Source organism: Coenobita brevimanus, chromosome 92 (genome assembly GCF_032717465.1).
Source record: "Coenobita brevimanus isolate Jiangsu-jjx chromosome 92, ASM3271746v2, whole genome shotgun sequence".
Lineage (NCBI taxonomy): Eukaryota > Metazoa > Arthropoda > Malacostraca > Decapoda > Coenobitidae > Coenobita > Coenobita brevimanus.
This window is the reverse complement of record NC_137045.1, coordinates 10976220-10991219: the sequence shown is the minus strand read 5'-3', so window position 1 is coordinate 10991219 and position 15000 is coordinate 10976220. Positions and strand designations below refer to the sequence as shown.

The window sequence follows — 15000 nt, the reverse complement described above, 5'->3', positions numbered from 1 at the left end:
CCCTCTCTACCTCCTTCCTTCCTCCCCTGCAATAAACATCTCACACAACCACAAAACACGAAAAACTACCTCCCTTTCCATTCTCCTTGGGGTTAAGAGGGAGGCAGGCAGGCAGGGAGAAGGTAGGGAGGGAAGGGGAGAGGTAGGGAAGGTAGGCAGAAGAAAGGGAGGGAATGAGGGAGGAAACAGAGAGGGAGGGATGAAGTGAGGGAAGGAGGAAAAAGAGAAAGGATGGGAAAAGAGGTTTGTAGGGAAGGAAGTTTGAGGAGAGAGATGCATGGAAGAGAGTGAGTGTAAGAGAGGGGCAGAGAGAAGGGGAGAGGTAGAGAAGGTAGGTAAAGGAGAAAGGTAGGTAGAAGCGATGAAGAGAACATAGAAAAAGAGCAAGAGAAGGGAGAGAGGGAAAGAGGAAAGAATGGATGGACGGTGGAGAGGAAAAAAGATGGTGGAAGGAGGTAGGGAAGGAAATATAAGAGAAGAGGGAAGGGGAGAGAGAGAGAGAGAGAGAGAGAGAATTACAGTGCTTACAATTAATGAGCCACTTGTCATATGAACAGGTGTTTTATTTCTCTCTCTCTCTCTCTCTCTCTCTCTCTCTCTTTCTTCCTCTTCCTCTTCCTCCCTCTTAGTCTTCCTCCTTCCTCCCTCCTCTTCTCCTCACTTTTTTCCATTCCCCTTCTTCTACCTCATTGTCTCCCTGTAGCCTTTTCTCCCTCTCTCTCCCTTCCTTTCTCCCTACCTCTTATCCGTCTGTCTTCCTTTCTTCCTCCCTCCTTGTCTCACTGGCTATATTTCTCCCTCCCCCTCTGTCTTCCTTTCTCTCTCTTCTTCTTTCTCTCTCACCTTCCCTCTTTCCTTCCCCTTTGCCCTCTCTCCTCTCCTGATTCTCTCTCTCTCTCTCTCTCTCTCTCTCTCTCTCTCTCTCTCTCTCTCTCTCTCTCTCTCTCTCTCTCTCTCTCTCTCTCTCTCTCTCCGTCTGTCTTACCCTTTCTCTTTCCATCCATCCTTGTCTTTTTCACACAATCCATCACTCCTATTCCGCGTTCTCTTCCTTTTTTCCTCCCTATATCCTTCTTTCTCCCCTCCTCAAATTCTCCTTTCCCTCCCTCCCTCTTTCCATCCTTCACTTTCTCCCTCAAACCCTCCTCTCCTTCCCTTTCTCTCCCCCGTTTCTTTCTCTCTCCCTCCCTCATTTCCTCCAACCCTCTCTCTCCTTCCATCCCTCTGTCCCTCCCTTCCTCCTTCCTTGCCTCCCTTCCTCCCTCCCTAAGCTAACTAATGGTACCACAGGGGCAACCATCTCTGGGGGGATGAGAGAGAGAGAGAGAGAGAGAGAGAGAGAGAGAGAGAGAGAGAGAGACAGACAGACAGACAGACAGACAGACAGACAGAGACAGACAGACAGACAGACAGACAGAGACAGAGACAGACAGACAGAGAGACAGAGAATGGGGGGGAGGCAGACAGACACAGAGACAGGGACTGAGACAGACAGGCAGGCACATAGATACATTGGTAGAATATGCAGGGATACACTAAACAGCACCTAATTTAAATGCTTGCCACGGCTCGGGTTCGAACCTTGACTCGGACACACGAAAACAAGCTGAGTACGCTACCACCAGGCCACCGCTGATCCGAAGTGGAGAAGAGTGAGAAAGGGAGAGTAACAGGAAGGAGGGGAGATTTTTTTTTTTTTTTTTTTTTTTTTTATGTGACCGACTCTGGGCATAGGCTTCACAGCCTGCTTTCAAGGCCCAGTAGTCCTCCTACGTACCGGACACCTCTACATGTCACCACTTCGGCACTAACACCCACCGTCCATATTGAATACATGCTAGGGGTGTCTCATACAGGACTGGTGTATTGGTATTAGCGGGGGTATTTTTATGACATGTCGGCGGGCCTTCTGGTAGATCAGTAAAGTCTGATTTTATGACATTCAAATCCTTAAACAGTTCCCTGCCTCAGCGGGATTTGAACCCGGGTCCGTCAGGACTGCAGGCGAGAAGGAGAGGAGGAAGATGATGAGGGAGAAAATGAGGGAAGAAAGAGGAGAAAGGGAGAAGGAAAGGAATATGGAGGGAAAGAGGGAGAGTGGAAGATGGCGATATAAGTAAAAACAGAAGAAGAGAGAGAGAAGGGAGAAGAGCAGAGACGGAAGAGGGAGGGGAGGAGAAAGAGAGGGAAGTAAAATTATAGAGGGAGGGTGGCGAAAAGGAAAGGGTGAAAGGGATATAACGAGATATAATTAGAGAGAGAGAGAGAGAGAGAGAGTGTGTGTGTGTGTGTGTGTGTAGGAAGACAGGTGGTGTGGTAGGTGGTAAGGTAGGGCTGGGAGACTGTCACAACACTGTAAACCTCTCCTCAAGTTCCTCACGCCCTCACAAACCACGCAGGCAGGCAGGCAGGCAGGCAGGCAACCACGCACGCACAGGCAGGTACACAGGCAGGCAGGCAGGATGGACAGGGAGGTAGGTGGGGAAGCTGGCAGGCATGGAGGGGACGTGGGTAAGTGAGTATGTAGGTAGGAGACGTAGGTAAGTAGGATATGCAAGTAAGTACGTGGGGAGGTAGGAGATGCAGGTAAGTAGGTGGCAGATGCAAATAAGAAAGTAGAGTAAGGCAGACGATGAGGTCTGGCAGGACTGGAGGAGAAAGTGTGAGGTACTAACGAAGGCAAGTCCATATACTATGAAGAAGGTATACGGGTAAGTGGGCAAGGAGGAAAGCAGGCAAAGAAGTAGGTAGGTAGGTGCGTAAGTAGGTCGGTAAGGAACTAAGTAGATAGCTAGGCAGGTAGATAAATATGTACGCAGACAGGGAGAAAAGCAGACAGGCAAATAGGCAGACGTGTAGGTAAGGACGTGCGTAGTTCAAGAAGCATAGATACGCGCGCAAGTAAATAGGTAGGTAGCTTGGCACATAGGCAGATAGGTAGGTACTACGTATGTCGGTATGTTGTTAAGTAAAAAAGTAAGAAAGCAGGAGAGAAGGGTAAGTAGGTAGACAGGGTTGTAGGTAAGTGTGACAGATGACACAGAAACATTGAAAGGAGGGGGATAAAGAGGAGATGGAAAAGAATGAGGAAGAAGAGAAAGTGGAGAAAGAGGTGACGAGGTGTTGCACGAGGGAACAGAGGAGGGGAAGGAGAGAGGGAGGGAGGGAAGGAGGGAGAGGGGGAGGGAGGGTAAAATGGACGAGGGTGTATTTTGAGAGTGATGCTGATGGGATAAGTTACTGTCCTGGATTGAGGGGAGGCGGAGAGAGGAAACAGAGGGGAGGGGAGGGGGTTTGGGGAGAGGGAAGGGGAAAAGGGGGAAGCAGGGGGGAGGGGAGTATACCGAAAAAATGAGAAGAGGGGGAGCAGAGAGGTGGGGAAGGGGTTAGGGCGGAGGGATAAGGGGAAGCAGAAGCGAGGAGACATGTTGAAGACAGGGAGCAGAGGTGGGAGGGGAAAGGAGGAAGAAAGAGGATACAGAAGGGAAGGGCGGAGATTGGGGAAAAGGAAACCAAAATGGAAGGATAAAGAAAAACAGAGGAGAATAGGAAGGGGAAAAACGAGAGAGAGAGAGAGAGAGAGAGAGAGAGAGAGAGAGAGAGGGGGAGGATTTCATAAGAAGAGAGTAAAGACGGGGAGGAATGCAGAGTTACAAAATACGATACAATGAATACAGTAACAATTATGTTGGTCCTTTCATGGCATGTCAAAGGTAGAAGAGAGGTCTCCCCATACCCACCGACCCCTCCTACTGAAATTGGCAGGAAAAAGTGAGAAGGATCACCACGTAGGATTTAAAAAAAAAATAACTGTCATGGAAGTTTTTATGAGAAATAATGATAGGAAAATAAATTCGCCATTATCATAACATGTAGGGAAATTGACATTAAACTTAGTTGCTGTTGTTGTATCTCCCGTGGTCTTAATAAATGAAATAATAGAAGTGGGAGCAGAGGCGAGGGGAGAAAAGGTGACTAAAAAGGAAAAAAAAAAAAATCTACATCCAATCACTTAACGCGTTTGAGAGAGTTCAAGTCATCGGCAGGTGGAGAGACGGACAGAGGCACGAAAAAAGCTTCAGAGTTGACCAGCTGTGTATATGAAGGAATGAGAATACCACACGTGAAAAGGGTTTGAACGTGTGTATAGACGGGTGATCATAATCATTTAAGTACGAATTAGTTTCCGGATACTTCAGCAGTACAGTATCAATCTATCTGTCTATCTGCCTCTCTATCTATCAAACTACCTGTCTATCTATACTTTAACGCCTCATCCTGTGAGGGGTGAACTAGACAAAATCACCTCCTAGGCATTTAGTGTCCATATTAAATAAGGACCATTCTTTACTCACGTACTCTCCCATCCCAGTCTCTCCACCCTGTTCTCCATATCCGTCTCCTCCCACCCACCTCATTCCCCTACTCTCTCCCATGCTGATGGTTCCACGAGACGATTTGGTGCAATCCAACCCCTCCAAAACGGGTGCCTCTTCCCCTGAATAAAATCGTCTTGCGGTAAAATCAATATATATCAGAATTAACCACTGTACCGATGGAATAAATGGAGATGGATTCTAACCCCATGAAGTTGTTAGAATAGTACTGAATGGGAAAAGAAAGGTACATCACTGGGAAAGAGATTGAACTAACAAACCATTAGAGCAAAAGGAAAGGGGGGCATGGTTAAGATATATTAACACAGCCCCCCTCTTACTAAAATACAGAATAACCTGCAGAGGAAGACTAGAAATGAATAAGAAGCATCACAACATAACTTTCCATATATCACGTGACGCGTTATAACCGAGGCCGAAGCCAAGCTAGTACAATCGAATTGGTTTTTGTGTGTATTTACGGGTATATAGTAGAAAAAAAAAATCTAATTAACGCCTGATCTGATCTGGGTCAGACTTAGCATATATACTGTGTGGGGGTATGTGCGAGGTTATCTGTTTTCAATCCGTGTCAATCAGAGGTCAAGGTCACTGGTCAAGGTCAGTGTTCAGGGGCGGTGGGAGGTGAACACTATGATCGAATTACTTTTGCTAATTTCAGATGATTTTCTCTACTTTAGGAAAGGTCTTTCGTACTGAATGGGTCAACGGAAGTTACATCTAACTTTCCTGGTTTGAAAAGTGGCTCCCAAGGTGAATGAAAGCGTCTCAAGACAGCAGGAATAAAAGTAAACAGTACCAGCCAGCCAGCCAACTCTCGCTCCAGACGTGGAAAAAAATGTCTTCCCTCTCTCCTCTCCTCTCTCTCTTTCCCTCCTCTCTTTCTCCTCCTCCCAGAGCGCCACCCGGTTTATGAATGACGCAATACACACCGTCCAACAGCGCATAAAAAACAGGGCCGGAGAAAACAAGGCGTCCTAAATAACAGACTGTAATGCAATTTTGGAAAGAAGCAATTTTCTCGCTCTCGCTCTCTCACGGCAGCGCGCGCCCAACTCCCCTGGCGGACGTAAGACGGTAGAGGGAGGGAGGGCATGGAGAGAAGATGAATCGCTGGAGGGAGGGAGGGAGACGTGGAGAGATGACCGCCAACAAGAGCAATGACAAACACAAGTTTACGCGGCCAAGGGAAAGAGGAGGAGGAAAAGGAGGGGGAAAAAGGAGAGGGTAAAAGAAGGCGGTAAATTGTATGAGAGCTGACGGGGAGGTTAGGGGCGGAGGGAGCAGCGACGACGCGGGAAAAACGACGGGAAAATAATAAAACTGGGTAAAGGAGATAGCCAGTCCAGTTAAATTCATACCTAAATAACAAAACTGGTAAATAGGGGATGGTCAGTTCAGTCAAATCCATACACAATCATCATCGTCACCATCATCATGACGTTTTGTCCCACTTAAGCAGAGACGAACATGGACCAGAAACTAGGAAAAATTTAGAAGTGGCCAAACAACAGCATGCCTAATGAAAAAACATCCCCATCATTATTCCGACCCTTTGTTCCAATCAAAAGGTAGGGCGAGGCAGGAACCAGAGCAAGAGAAAAATTACTAGAGTCGGAGAATTATCAATATCAAGCCTAATATAAGGGGTCACACTATCATTCACATATCAGTCACAGCCCCATAATCCTGAATGAAATAAATAGGCTAAGCCAGAGAAAGGGATCATCACAAATCCTACCGGTAATATAAATCGCATAAAGGAAAGCAATCTCACAGCTTCGTATTATTTCTAAAGCAAGTGAAGAAAACTGACTTCTCTGTTTCGCTGCTGAATACGCTCGGTAATATGGAATGAAGGCTGGTTAAATATACTATAGTCCTTTCACCATAACCTGACCCAGATTTCTGTCCTTCGCAGCTTATTTCATGCAGCTCAGTGGCACAGTAAGACAATACTGTGGCTCTCCCTCCTTTCCGTAACATTTCTTCCTGACCAGCACCATATTCTAAAGTTAATCTTTTGTTACAACTCAATATTCAAAATGGAAAGAAGCCAATTATACGCCAAGTTACACTGAACTGTGTATAATTAAAGGAAGTTCAATAATATCCTCATACAATTAGAAGCCTATCATACCGTTCACGACAGAGGTTTTCAGAACCAGACAGAAGCAGACACACCTCTACTTCTTCCCTTGGTACCCGTTTAGCGATACCTAATATTACCTGAAACCTAATATTAGCTGACACCTGACATTAGCAGAGGCCTGATATTACTTGAAACCTGATGGTAGCCGACACCCGATATTAACTGACACCCGATATTACATGACACCCGATATTACTTGACACCTGTTATTACCTGACATCTGATATTAACTAACACCTGGTGTTACCTGACACCTGTTATCTGACATTTGATATTACCTGACTCCTGATATTAACTTACACAACCGCAACACCTCACGTGCAGCTGCGGCATATAGTTCTTTTTCACTGCCTCGAAACTGTGTCAAAACCTAACAGGATCTTGTAAATACTAACCAACCACATTCAAGCACGTTAGAGCGGTTGCAACCTCGCTTCACTGCCTCAAAACCCCAGGGATGTAGATGGGTTATTGACTGCACCTTTACAATGTTAGTACAAAAAAAAAAAAAAAAAATACTTTTCCCGTCTTTTACATTTCGAAACGATGGATGAAATTTTCAGAATATTCTACGGCAGTTTCTTCTTTAATTGTATGCCTAATTCTATTAACATAAATTTGGGACCAAAGTACCACATAAAGACTGCACATTCAGAAACATCTAAAAAATAAAAATAAAAAACTCACTACCAGACTACTGATAATCTGCATAAGGATGTTTTCGTAGGCACCGTTCACGTGGGGGGTGGTGGGAGGAGAAGTAACGCCACAAGAAAATTCTGCCAGAGAGTGACAAAAATCCTACTGTTGAAATAATCCAGCTTGCAAGAACAGTAAAATCTTTGGAAAACCAGAGGCACAACGCTCATCGGTCATAACATTTTCTCGGCATTAATGTCACGTTTTTTTAAAGCTGTAATTATAGTTCTTTCATCTAACTTGGCCTAGATTTCTGTCCTCTTGCAGCTTACTTCACGTAACTCAGTGGTAGAAAAAAGCAATGCTACGGTTCTGCATCATTTCCACAGCACTTCTTCGTGACCAGCATCATATTCTAATGTAAACTGCCATAACTCAGCATTCAAGAGGGAGAGATGCCAATTTTAAGACGAGTTACAATAAATGGAGCACAAACATACAGTGATACGATCTGGATGTATCTCTGACTTCCAAACGTATTATAAATGATGACACCGTAAAAACACATTTCTTTCTTAACTGTTTGACTTATGAGATGGAGCAGAAACTTCTTCGTGACCAGCATCATATTCTAATGTAAACTGCCATAACTCAGCATTCAAGAGGGAGAGATGCCAATTTTAAGACGAGTTACAATAAATGGAGCACAAACATACAGTGATACGATCTGGATGTATCTCTGACTTCCAAACGTATTATAAATGATGACACCGTAAAAACACATTTCTTTCTTAACTGTTTGACTTATGAGATGGAGCAGAAACTTGTAGGATAAGTAAATTGTACGTAAGCTATGGGACAATCTACTAGGCACTTTGTTGACAATATTCTAATTCTGTGCTTTCTTGCTCCTGTTTCTAAATCCATCCCACCCCGAATATTATTAAGAAAAATGGGTTAGAAATGATGATACTGATGAAAGTTACCTGAATCTTTAATTGGATTAACGGGGAGACTGACAGTACCCTCTTTTTAGTACGGCCACATCGCTTATCCGTCATCATTTCGTTTCCAACATAACACTTTCGTACTTGCTATACTTGCTAAAATTATGCTAGAAATATCCAAACTCGTTATATCTTCTTAAATTAGGTTAGAAAGAGTTTTGCAGGCACTTCGGTCCTTCCCCTGACTAACACCAAACGATTTTATTCACCTGTGGAAAATTTCTGCCCTGAAAATGGCTAATCATTATACTTTCCAACCTCTAAATTAACGGGGGGGGAAAAAAATGTTTAAATCCGATATAAAAAGTTAAAGCTCAAGTTCATCTCTTAATCTTAGGACACTTCACACCACATTTCACAACCACGAGACGAAGACAATGACCCGTATTCTAGCTGGTGTGGGTAGGTTCGTAGCATTTATTCCTCAGAGATTTATTATGCGTATTACACTTTATTCCTTTCAATCCGATGACTATTTTTTCTTCCTACAGCTGACGGTTTTATACATCTTAGGGCTAATTAAGTAGCATAAGGGTCTTACAGGATGCGTCATCTGGAGAGAGAGAGAGAGAGAGAGAGAGAGAGAGAGATGCGGAGGAAAAGACACAGCAGGTAGAAGGGGTTCAGGAAGTGAGATGTGAGATTAAAGACAGAGCGAGAGATGTGAGAGAAGAGATATTAAAGGGAAAGGGAAAGAGATGTAAGAGAGGAGAGATTAAAGAGAGGGACAGAAGAGATAGCAAGGGGAAGGAAGGTGAGAGAGAGGAAGAGAAGCATGACAGAGGTGGGAAGGATATGACTGTAACAGGAAAAAGTAGTAAATAAATAAAACAGAAGTAGCAAGGAGATGAGAACGAAGAGGAAGCCTTTTCTCCACCTGTTTCTCTGTCTACCTGCCCGTCTGTCTCTGTTTTTCTGTCTGTTTATGAATCTATCTACCTCTTTAACTACTTGTCAATATCTACGAGTACTTATCTGTCTGCCTGTCTATCTGTCTATCTTTTTATCTATCTAAATTCATTATCAAAAAAAGAGACAAGAGGCGAAATAAAAGAAACATGAGTCGAGAGAAGGGAAAGGAGGGTGAAGGAAGACAGACCAGGAAAGAGAAAAATATGAGAGTAGAATGGGAATAAAGAGTGTGGAAGGGAGAGAAAAAGAGAGGAGTGAGAGAATAATAAAGGGAGGATGAACGTGAACGAAGACAGTGCAGGTATATGAGAGAGAGAGAGAGAGAGAGAGAGAGAGAGATACCCTTGGGACTGCGAGTAAGGGATCAGAGCCGACACAATGATCGCGTTATGTATGGACCAGCCAACCCCTTACCTCCCTCCATCACCATTACCTCACCATTAACTCTCACTCATATTCTCCATTACCCATAATTTATATTACCTCGCCATCACCTCCCTGCTATATATATTTCCTTACCATTAGCTCTCTCCTATTTATTTTATTTCTCACCATTAGCTCTCTCCCATTTATTTATCTCTCACCATTAGCTCTCTCTCCTATTTATTTCCTTCTCTCACCATTACTTAACCATTATCTCTCTACCTCTTATTTACTTGCCTATTCCTCACCATTTAGCTTTCTCCCATTTCCCTCTCTCACGATTACCATTATCTCTCCTATTTAACTCCCATTACCATTACTTCGCCATTTTAACTCCCCCATTAGCTTATCAATTATATTTTACCACATTGCTATAACTAACCAATTTTCTTTCCCCTACTTTCTTCATTATCCCCCTCCCCATTGAGACACCATTACTTCCTCCGCCTCCTCCATTCCCTTACCATTATTTCTCTCCCCCTTACCTCCCTCCCTCCCCATTATCCCTTTCCCATTTACTCCTTCATTGATCTCATAACCCATTATTTTCCTACCTATTATCCCATCCTCCATTACCTTCACCTTCGGTCCATTGTCTCCATTACCCATTACTCTACCCCTTAACTCCCATTTATTCCTCTATTTTCAGTATCCCCATTAACACCCCTTAACTCACCACTACCCATTACTTCCGAAATCAATGCTCTAATGGCTCTATATTCTGGCATTCATTAACCATTTACCCATTAAGCCTTCAATAATTTACCATACTAACCTTTCTCCCATTAACTCCACCCATTAACCTTCTCCCATTTACTATTTACCCATTAACTCTTCACCCAGTAGCCCTGTCCCATTACCACCACCCATAACATTCTCCCATTAATACCACTTACAAACCTAGCACCCATTAACACCACTCATTAACCATCTCCCATTAACTCGTTACCCATTAGCCACTCAGCCGATTCCTCCTTAACCTCACCAATACCTACCCATTACCTCACCACTACCTCACCTTCTCCCCACTCCCTCACCATTACCTATTAACTCCAGCATCCGTATCACACTACTGGACAAGCCTATCAGTAAAGAAGGAAGAGATGCCCATTAAACAGAGATGCGCCCATTAGAAAAGGACAGACTAAGCCATCACCCCCATTAGACTAGTAAAGAGGAGACACTTTTTTCCATTAACAGAACCTCCCCATTGGACTAGAGACGACGTAACCATCATGTCCATTAGATTAGTAAAAAGAAAAAAAGGGGCTTATCGTCCCCATTAACAGTATCTCCCTATTAACAGCATCTCCCCATTAATCTAGGAGACAGGCAGCCATCATGCCCATTAGATTAATAATAGAGGGTTTATTGTCCCCATTAACAGCACTTCCATATATGGCTAGGAAATACATGACTATCACCCATTAGATCAGTAAAAAAAAAGAACCTATCCTCCCCATTAATAGCGCCTCCCATTAACTCCCCATTAGCTCGCGGCAACAACATTACTATCATTCTTCATGCCTTAACAAATGAGCGGAGGGCAGAGGAGGAGGAGGAGGAGGAGGAGGAGGAGGAGGAGGAGGAGCAAGAGGAGGAGGAGGAGAGGTAGGAAGAAAGGTTCGAGAGACAATGAGGAAGAGAGGGAGAAGGAAGACAGGTAGAGGAGATAGGGGAGAGAGGATGGGGATGGGCAGGAAAGAGAGTGTGGAACAGAGGTGGGAGAAGAAGGGACTGAGAGAAAGAGAGAGAGAGAGAGAGAGAGAGAGAGAGAGAGAGAGAGATGGCAGTAATATAGCTCCCTTAATCCACAAGCTGATGGGGCAAAAGGGAGGGAGGGAGGGAGAGAAAGGAGGGGGAGGGAGGAAGGAAGGAGGGAGAGAGTAACGGGAGGGAGGTATAAGAAGACGGAGGAGTTGGAAGGAGGGAGGGGAAGACTGAGGAAACTAGGAGAACAGCAAGAGAGGCAGGGAATGGGAAAGGGAGGATGGATACAGGGAGGACAGAAGAAGAAATGGGTGAGGTGAGGGGAGAAACAGAAGAGAGGGGAGGAGGCTGGTGGGAAGAAGGAATAGAGGAAAAGAGGGGAAGTGAGAGGAAAGAAAAAACACAACGGGATGGAGGATGGGTAAAAAGTGGGGAAAAGAGGGAGAAAGACAAAAATAAGAGGGAGGGAAGGGGAAGGAAGAGAAAGTGATAGGGAGGTGGCAGGAGGGAGTGGGGAGAGAGAGGAAGGAAGGAAGGGAGGCAAGAAGAAGGGGGAGAGGTGGAGGGAGGCAAGTGGGGAGTCAGGAGGAAGGGGGAAGCGGTGGGGAGGGGGGATGAAAGGATCAGACCGGACCTAAGAAGGGGAGGAGGGAGGCCAGGGGGAGGGAGGGAGGGAGAGAATACGAAGGCCATTTCCACGTTATTATTATCAATGAGAAGGGAGCTTATTACTTGAGGGAGTTAAGTTTATTATTATCACTGGAGGGAGGAAGGGGGGGAGAAAGAGAGAGGGGGGAAGAGAGGGAAGGTGACGTGTGGGATCCCGTGCTTATGGTGAGGGAGGGAAGGAGAGAGGGAAGTAAATATAGATGGAGAGAGAGAGAGAGAGAGAGAGAGAGGGGGGGGGGCAGGCTTGACTAGACTGAATTATTATCTAGCCAACATGTGGCTTATTACCAGAGAAGAGGGTGGGGGAGAGGGGGGAGAGGATCGAGGCAGGTGTGGGGGTGGGGGGAGGGGATTTATTGTTGAGAGAGAGAGAGAGAGAGAGAGAATCACACTCTAACCACCTCCTCCTCCTACAGACACCAGCTACAGTTACCACCCTGACCTCCACGATGAAACATTCGTCAGGAGGAAGCAACGCAGGAACCGCACCACCTTCACACTCCAGCAGGTGAGATCGATAATTAGGTACGATTTACTCATTACACTCGCTAATTAACTACATCTTAACCCATTCCATTCGGTGACGTACTTTTTTACTACATTTCTTTCGGTTCCAGACGAATTTATTCACATGACAGAGAGAGAGAGAGAGAGAGAGAGAGAGGGAGAGAGAGAGAGAGAGAGGGAGAGAGAGAGAGAGAGAGAGGGAAACTGCTTGAGACGGGACTGAAACCCTAGCCCTTCACACACACAAAAATGTCCCTCTGAAACCCCAAAAAAACTGTCTGGCTGTAACAAAGACTAAGCTAAAGAGGACGTCACTGGATTGAAGGAATTTATAACCTAATGTCTAAGAAAGAGCAGTAAACGGACGATCTAAGAATAAACTTAAGACGGGTGATCTAGGAATAAACTTAATTGCCCACAATGGTTCGCTGTCAACTCTGGCCGACATTATTTTTTTTTTACACCTTTTCTAATTTTCTCCAGGTCCTAATGAGATTTTGCCAGTATCTATAAAGATAATCTGGGCCTTTTTTTATTATTATTATTATTATTATTATTATTATTATTATTATTATTATTATTATTATTATTTATTAACGTGTAACAATTTCTAACCGCGAAAGAGTCCGTATAGTTGATTTGTTCTGACATGGCAAAACTGGGCCACTTCCGCAATTTAAACACTAAATCGTGGTTCCGTTAATTTTCATGAGCTTTAGTAATGACGTACCAGTGAGTCTCCTTGATTACTAGTCAAACCAACACTCTAATCGGACTATACATGCCCGCCATCAAAACTGAAAGAAGTTAGGAATCTCTGTCATGTTAGAACGAGGTGCTACAGTCGTCCGTGGGAAAAGGATGACAGAATCGAAAGTATTTGGAATAAAGTCTTTTCTGCTTTTTTTTTTTTTTTAACAGCGTCATTAAATACCCTCACCGAGTCAATGCAGCGTATTCATTAACCTCGCTAATGACGCAAAACGTGGCCATTTAACCTGAATTAAACCTAACTTATTTATTCCTCTTTAATTCAGCGCATTTCCTCACTGAATTTGCTAATGAAACACAATCCTGAAACTGGCTAATCCAATGCAACGCTTTCATTATACTGGCAAATTAAATATAGCTTAATCATTCCTCTTGTTAATTTAATACAACTCATTTATCGGAATACAGCATGCACACTCCTGCCCCCCGTATCACCTCTTTCTAATTAACATATGACCTGGTAATTACAGTAATAATTAGGTTGCAGTTGAAATGATGAGAATAATTTTACTTAATATACAGTGTTAGAAATGTCCATGTGCTGTGCAAAACACTATTACACACACACACACACACACACACACACACACACACACACACACACACACACACACACACACACACACACACATACACACACACACACACATCCCATGTATGTACTAACCCCTTGTGTACACTCATCCCATGTGCACTAATCCTATGTTAATACAGATCCATATGTGTACCAATGCTTGTGTACATACTAATATCACCTGTACACTAACCCCTCATGTGTACTAACTAACCCCTGGTGTTTCCCTGTGTGTGTGTGTGCAGCTGGAGGAGCTAGAGAACGCCTTCACGCAGACGCACTACCCCGACGTGTTCACCAGGGAGGAGCTGGCTATGAAGATCAACTTAACAGAGGCCAGGGTGCAGGTCAGTAGGGGCAGGGGGCAGGGGAAAAAGAGTAGAGGGAGGAGGGAGGGGACGTAAGGTGAAAGGTGTGGTAGGAACGGAAGGGAGAGAGGAAGGCGTGGTAGGAATGATCGGGAGGTAAAGAGGTACTGGAGGGAGAGAGGGAGAGGTGGTAGGAAAATGGGAAGGTAAGGTGGTAGGGATGATGTATGAAGACAGGATAAGGCAGGGTAAGGAAGCTGGGATGAGTGGAAGGGGTTGTATGGGTGGAGAGACTGGGTGAGATAGAGGAACACGTGAGGAAGGTGTGGTAGGGATGGGAGGAGTGGCATGAGGGGGCTGGGAAGAGAAATGAGTTAGGAGACTGGGTTGACAGGGGTTGAAGAGATAGAGAGGGAGGTGAGGAAGGTAAGGAGGGAAGAGTGATGAGAAAGGCAGGGTGGTAGGGAGGGATGGTTGGTACAGAGAGTTGGGGATGAAGGAAAGAGCGCAGGTGGGAAGGAATGGGGTGGAAAGAACTAAGTGGGAGGTAAGGGTGGTGGAGAGGTAGGGGAAGAAGCTCTGCTCTCTCTTCTCTTTCTCCCTCCCTCCCTCCATTCCTCTTTTTCTCTCTTTCCCTCCCTCCAAACAATCCTCGAAGCAGAAGTTCTCCTCTCTCTTGTCTCCACGTCCATCCTTCTCCCTATCCCTTACTCTTCACACTCCTTCCCTTCTCTCTCCCTTTTTTCCACCCTCCTCCCTCCCAACTTCTCCACAGTCCTCAAAGAAATTCCCTTCCCTCTCCTCTCCCTTTCCTTCATTTCTCTCCCTGCGCCCCCCTCCCTTCCTCCAGAGTCCTCAAAGAAATTCTCCTCCCTGCCTCTTCTCTCCTCTCCTTCTCTCTCCCTCCTTCCCTCCCTCCCCGTCCCGTACC

General features: G+C 44.9%; 1 protein-coding gene across 1 annotated transcript in view; it reads left to right on the top strand.

Annotated features, from left to right (window-relative positions):
• The window catches only part of Drgx (Dorsal root ganglia homeobox), a 113671-nt gene that overhangs the window by 71735 nt on the left and 26936 nt on the right, over positions 1 to 15000 (top strand). The window contains exons 6-7 of the mRNA XM_080281994.1: positions 12326 to 12417; positions 14007 to 14108. Coding sequence (XP_080138120.1) covers positions 12326 to 12417; positions 14007 to 14108 — 194 coding nt within the window. The remainder of the gene's footprint in view (positions 1 to 12325; positions 12418 to 14006; positions 14109 to 15000) is intronic.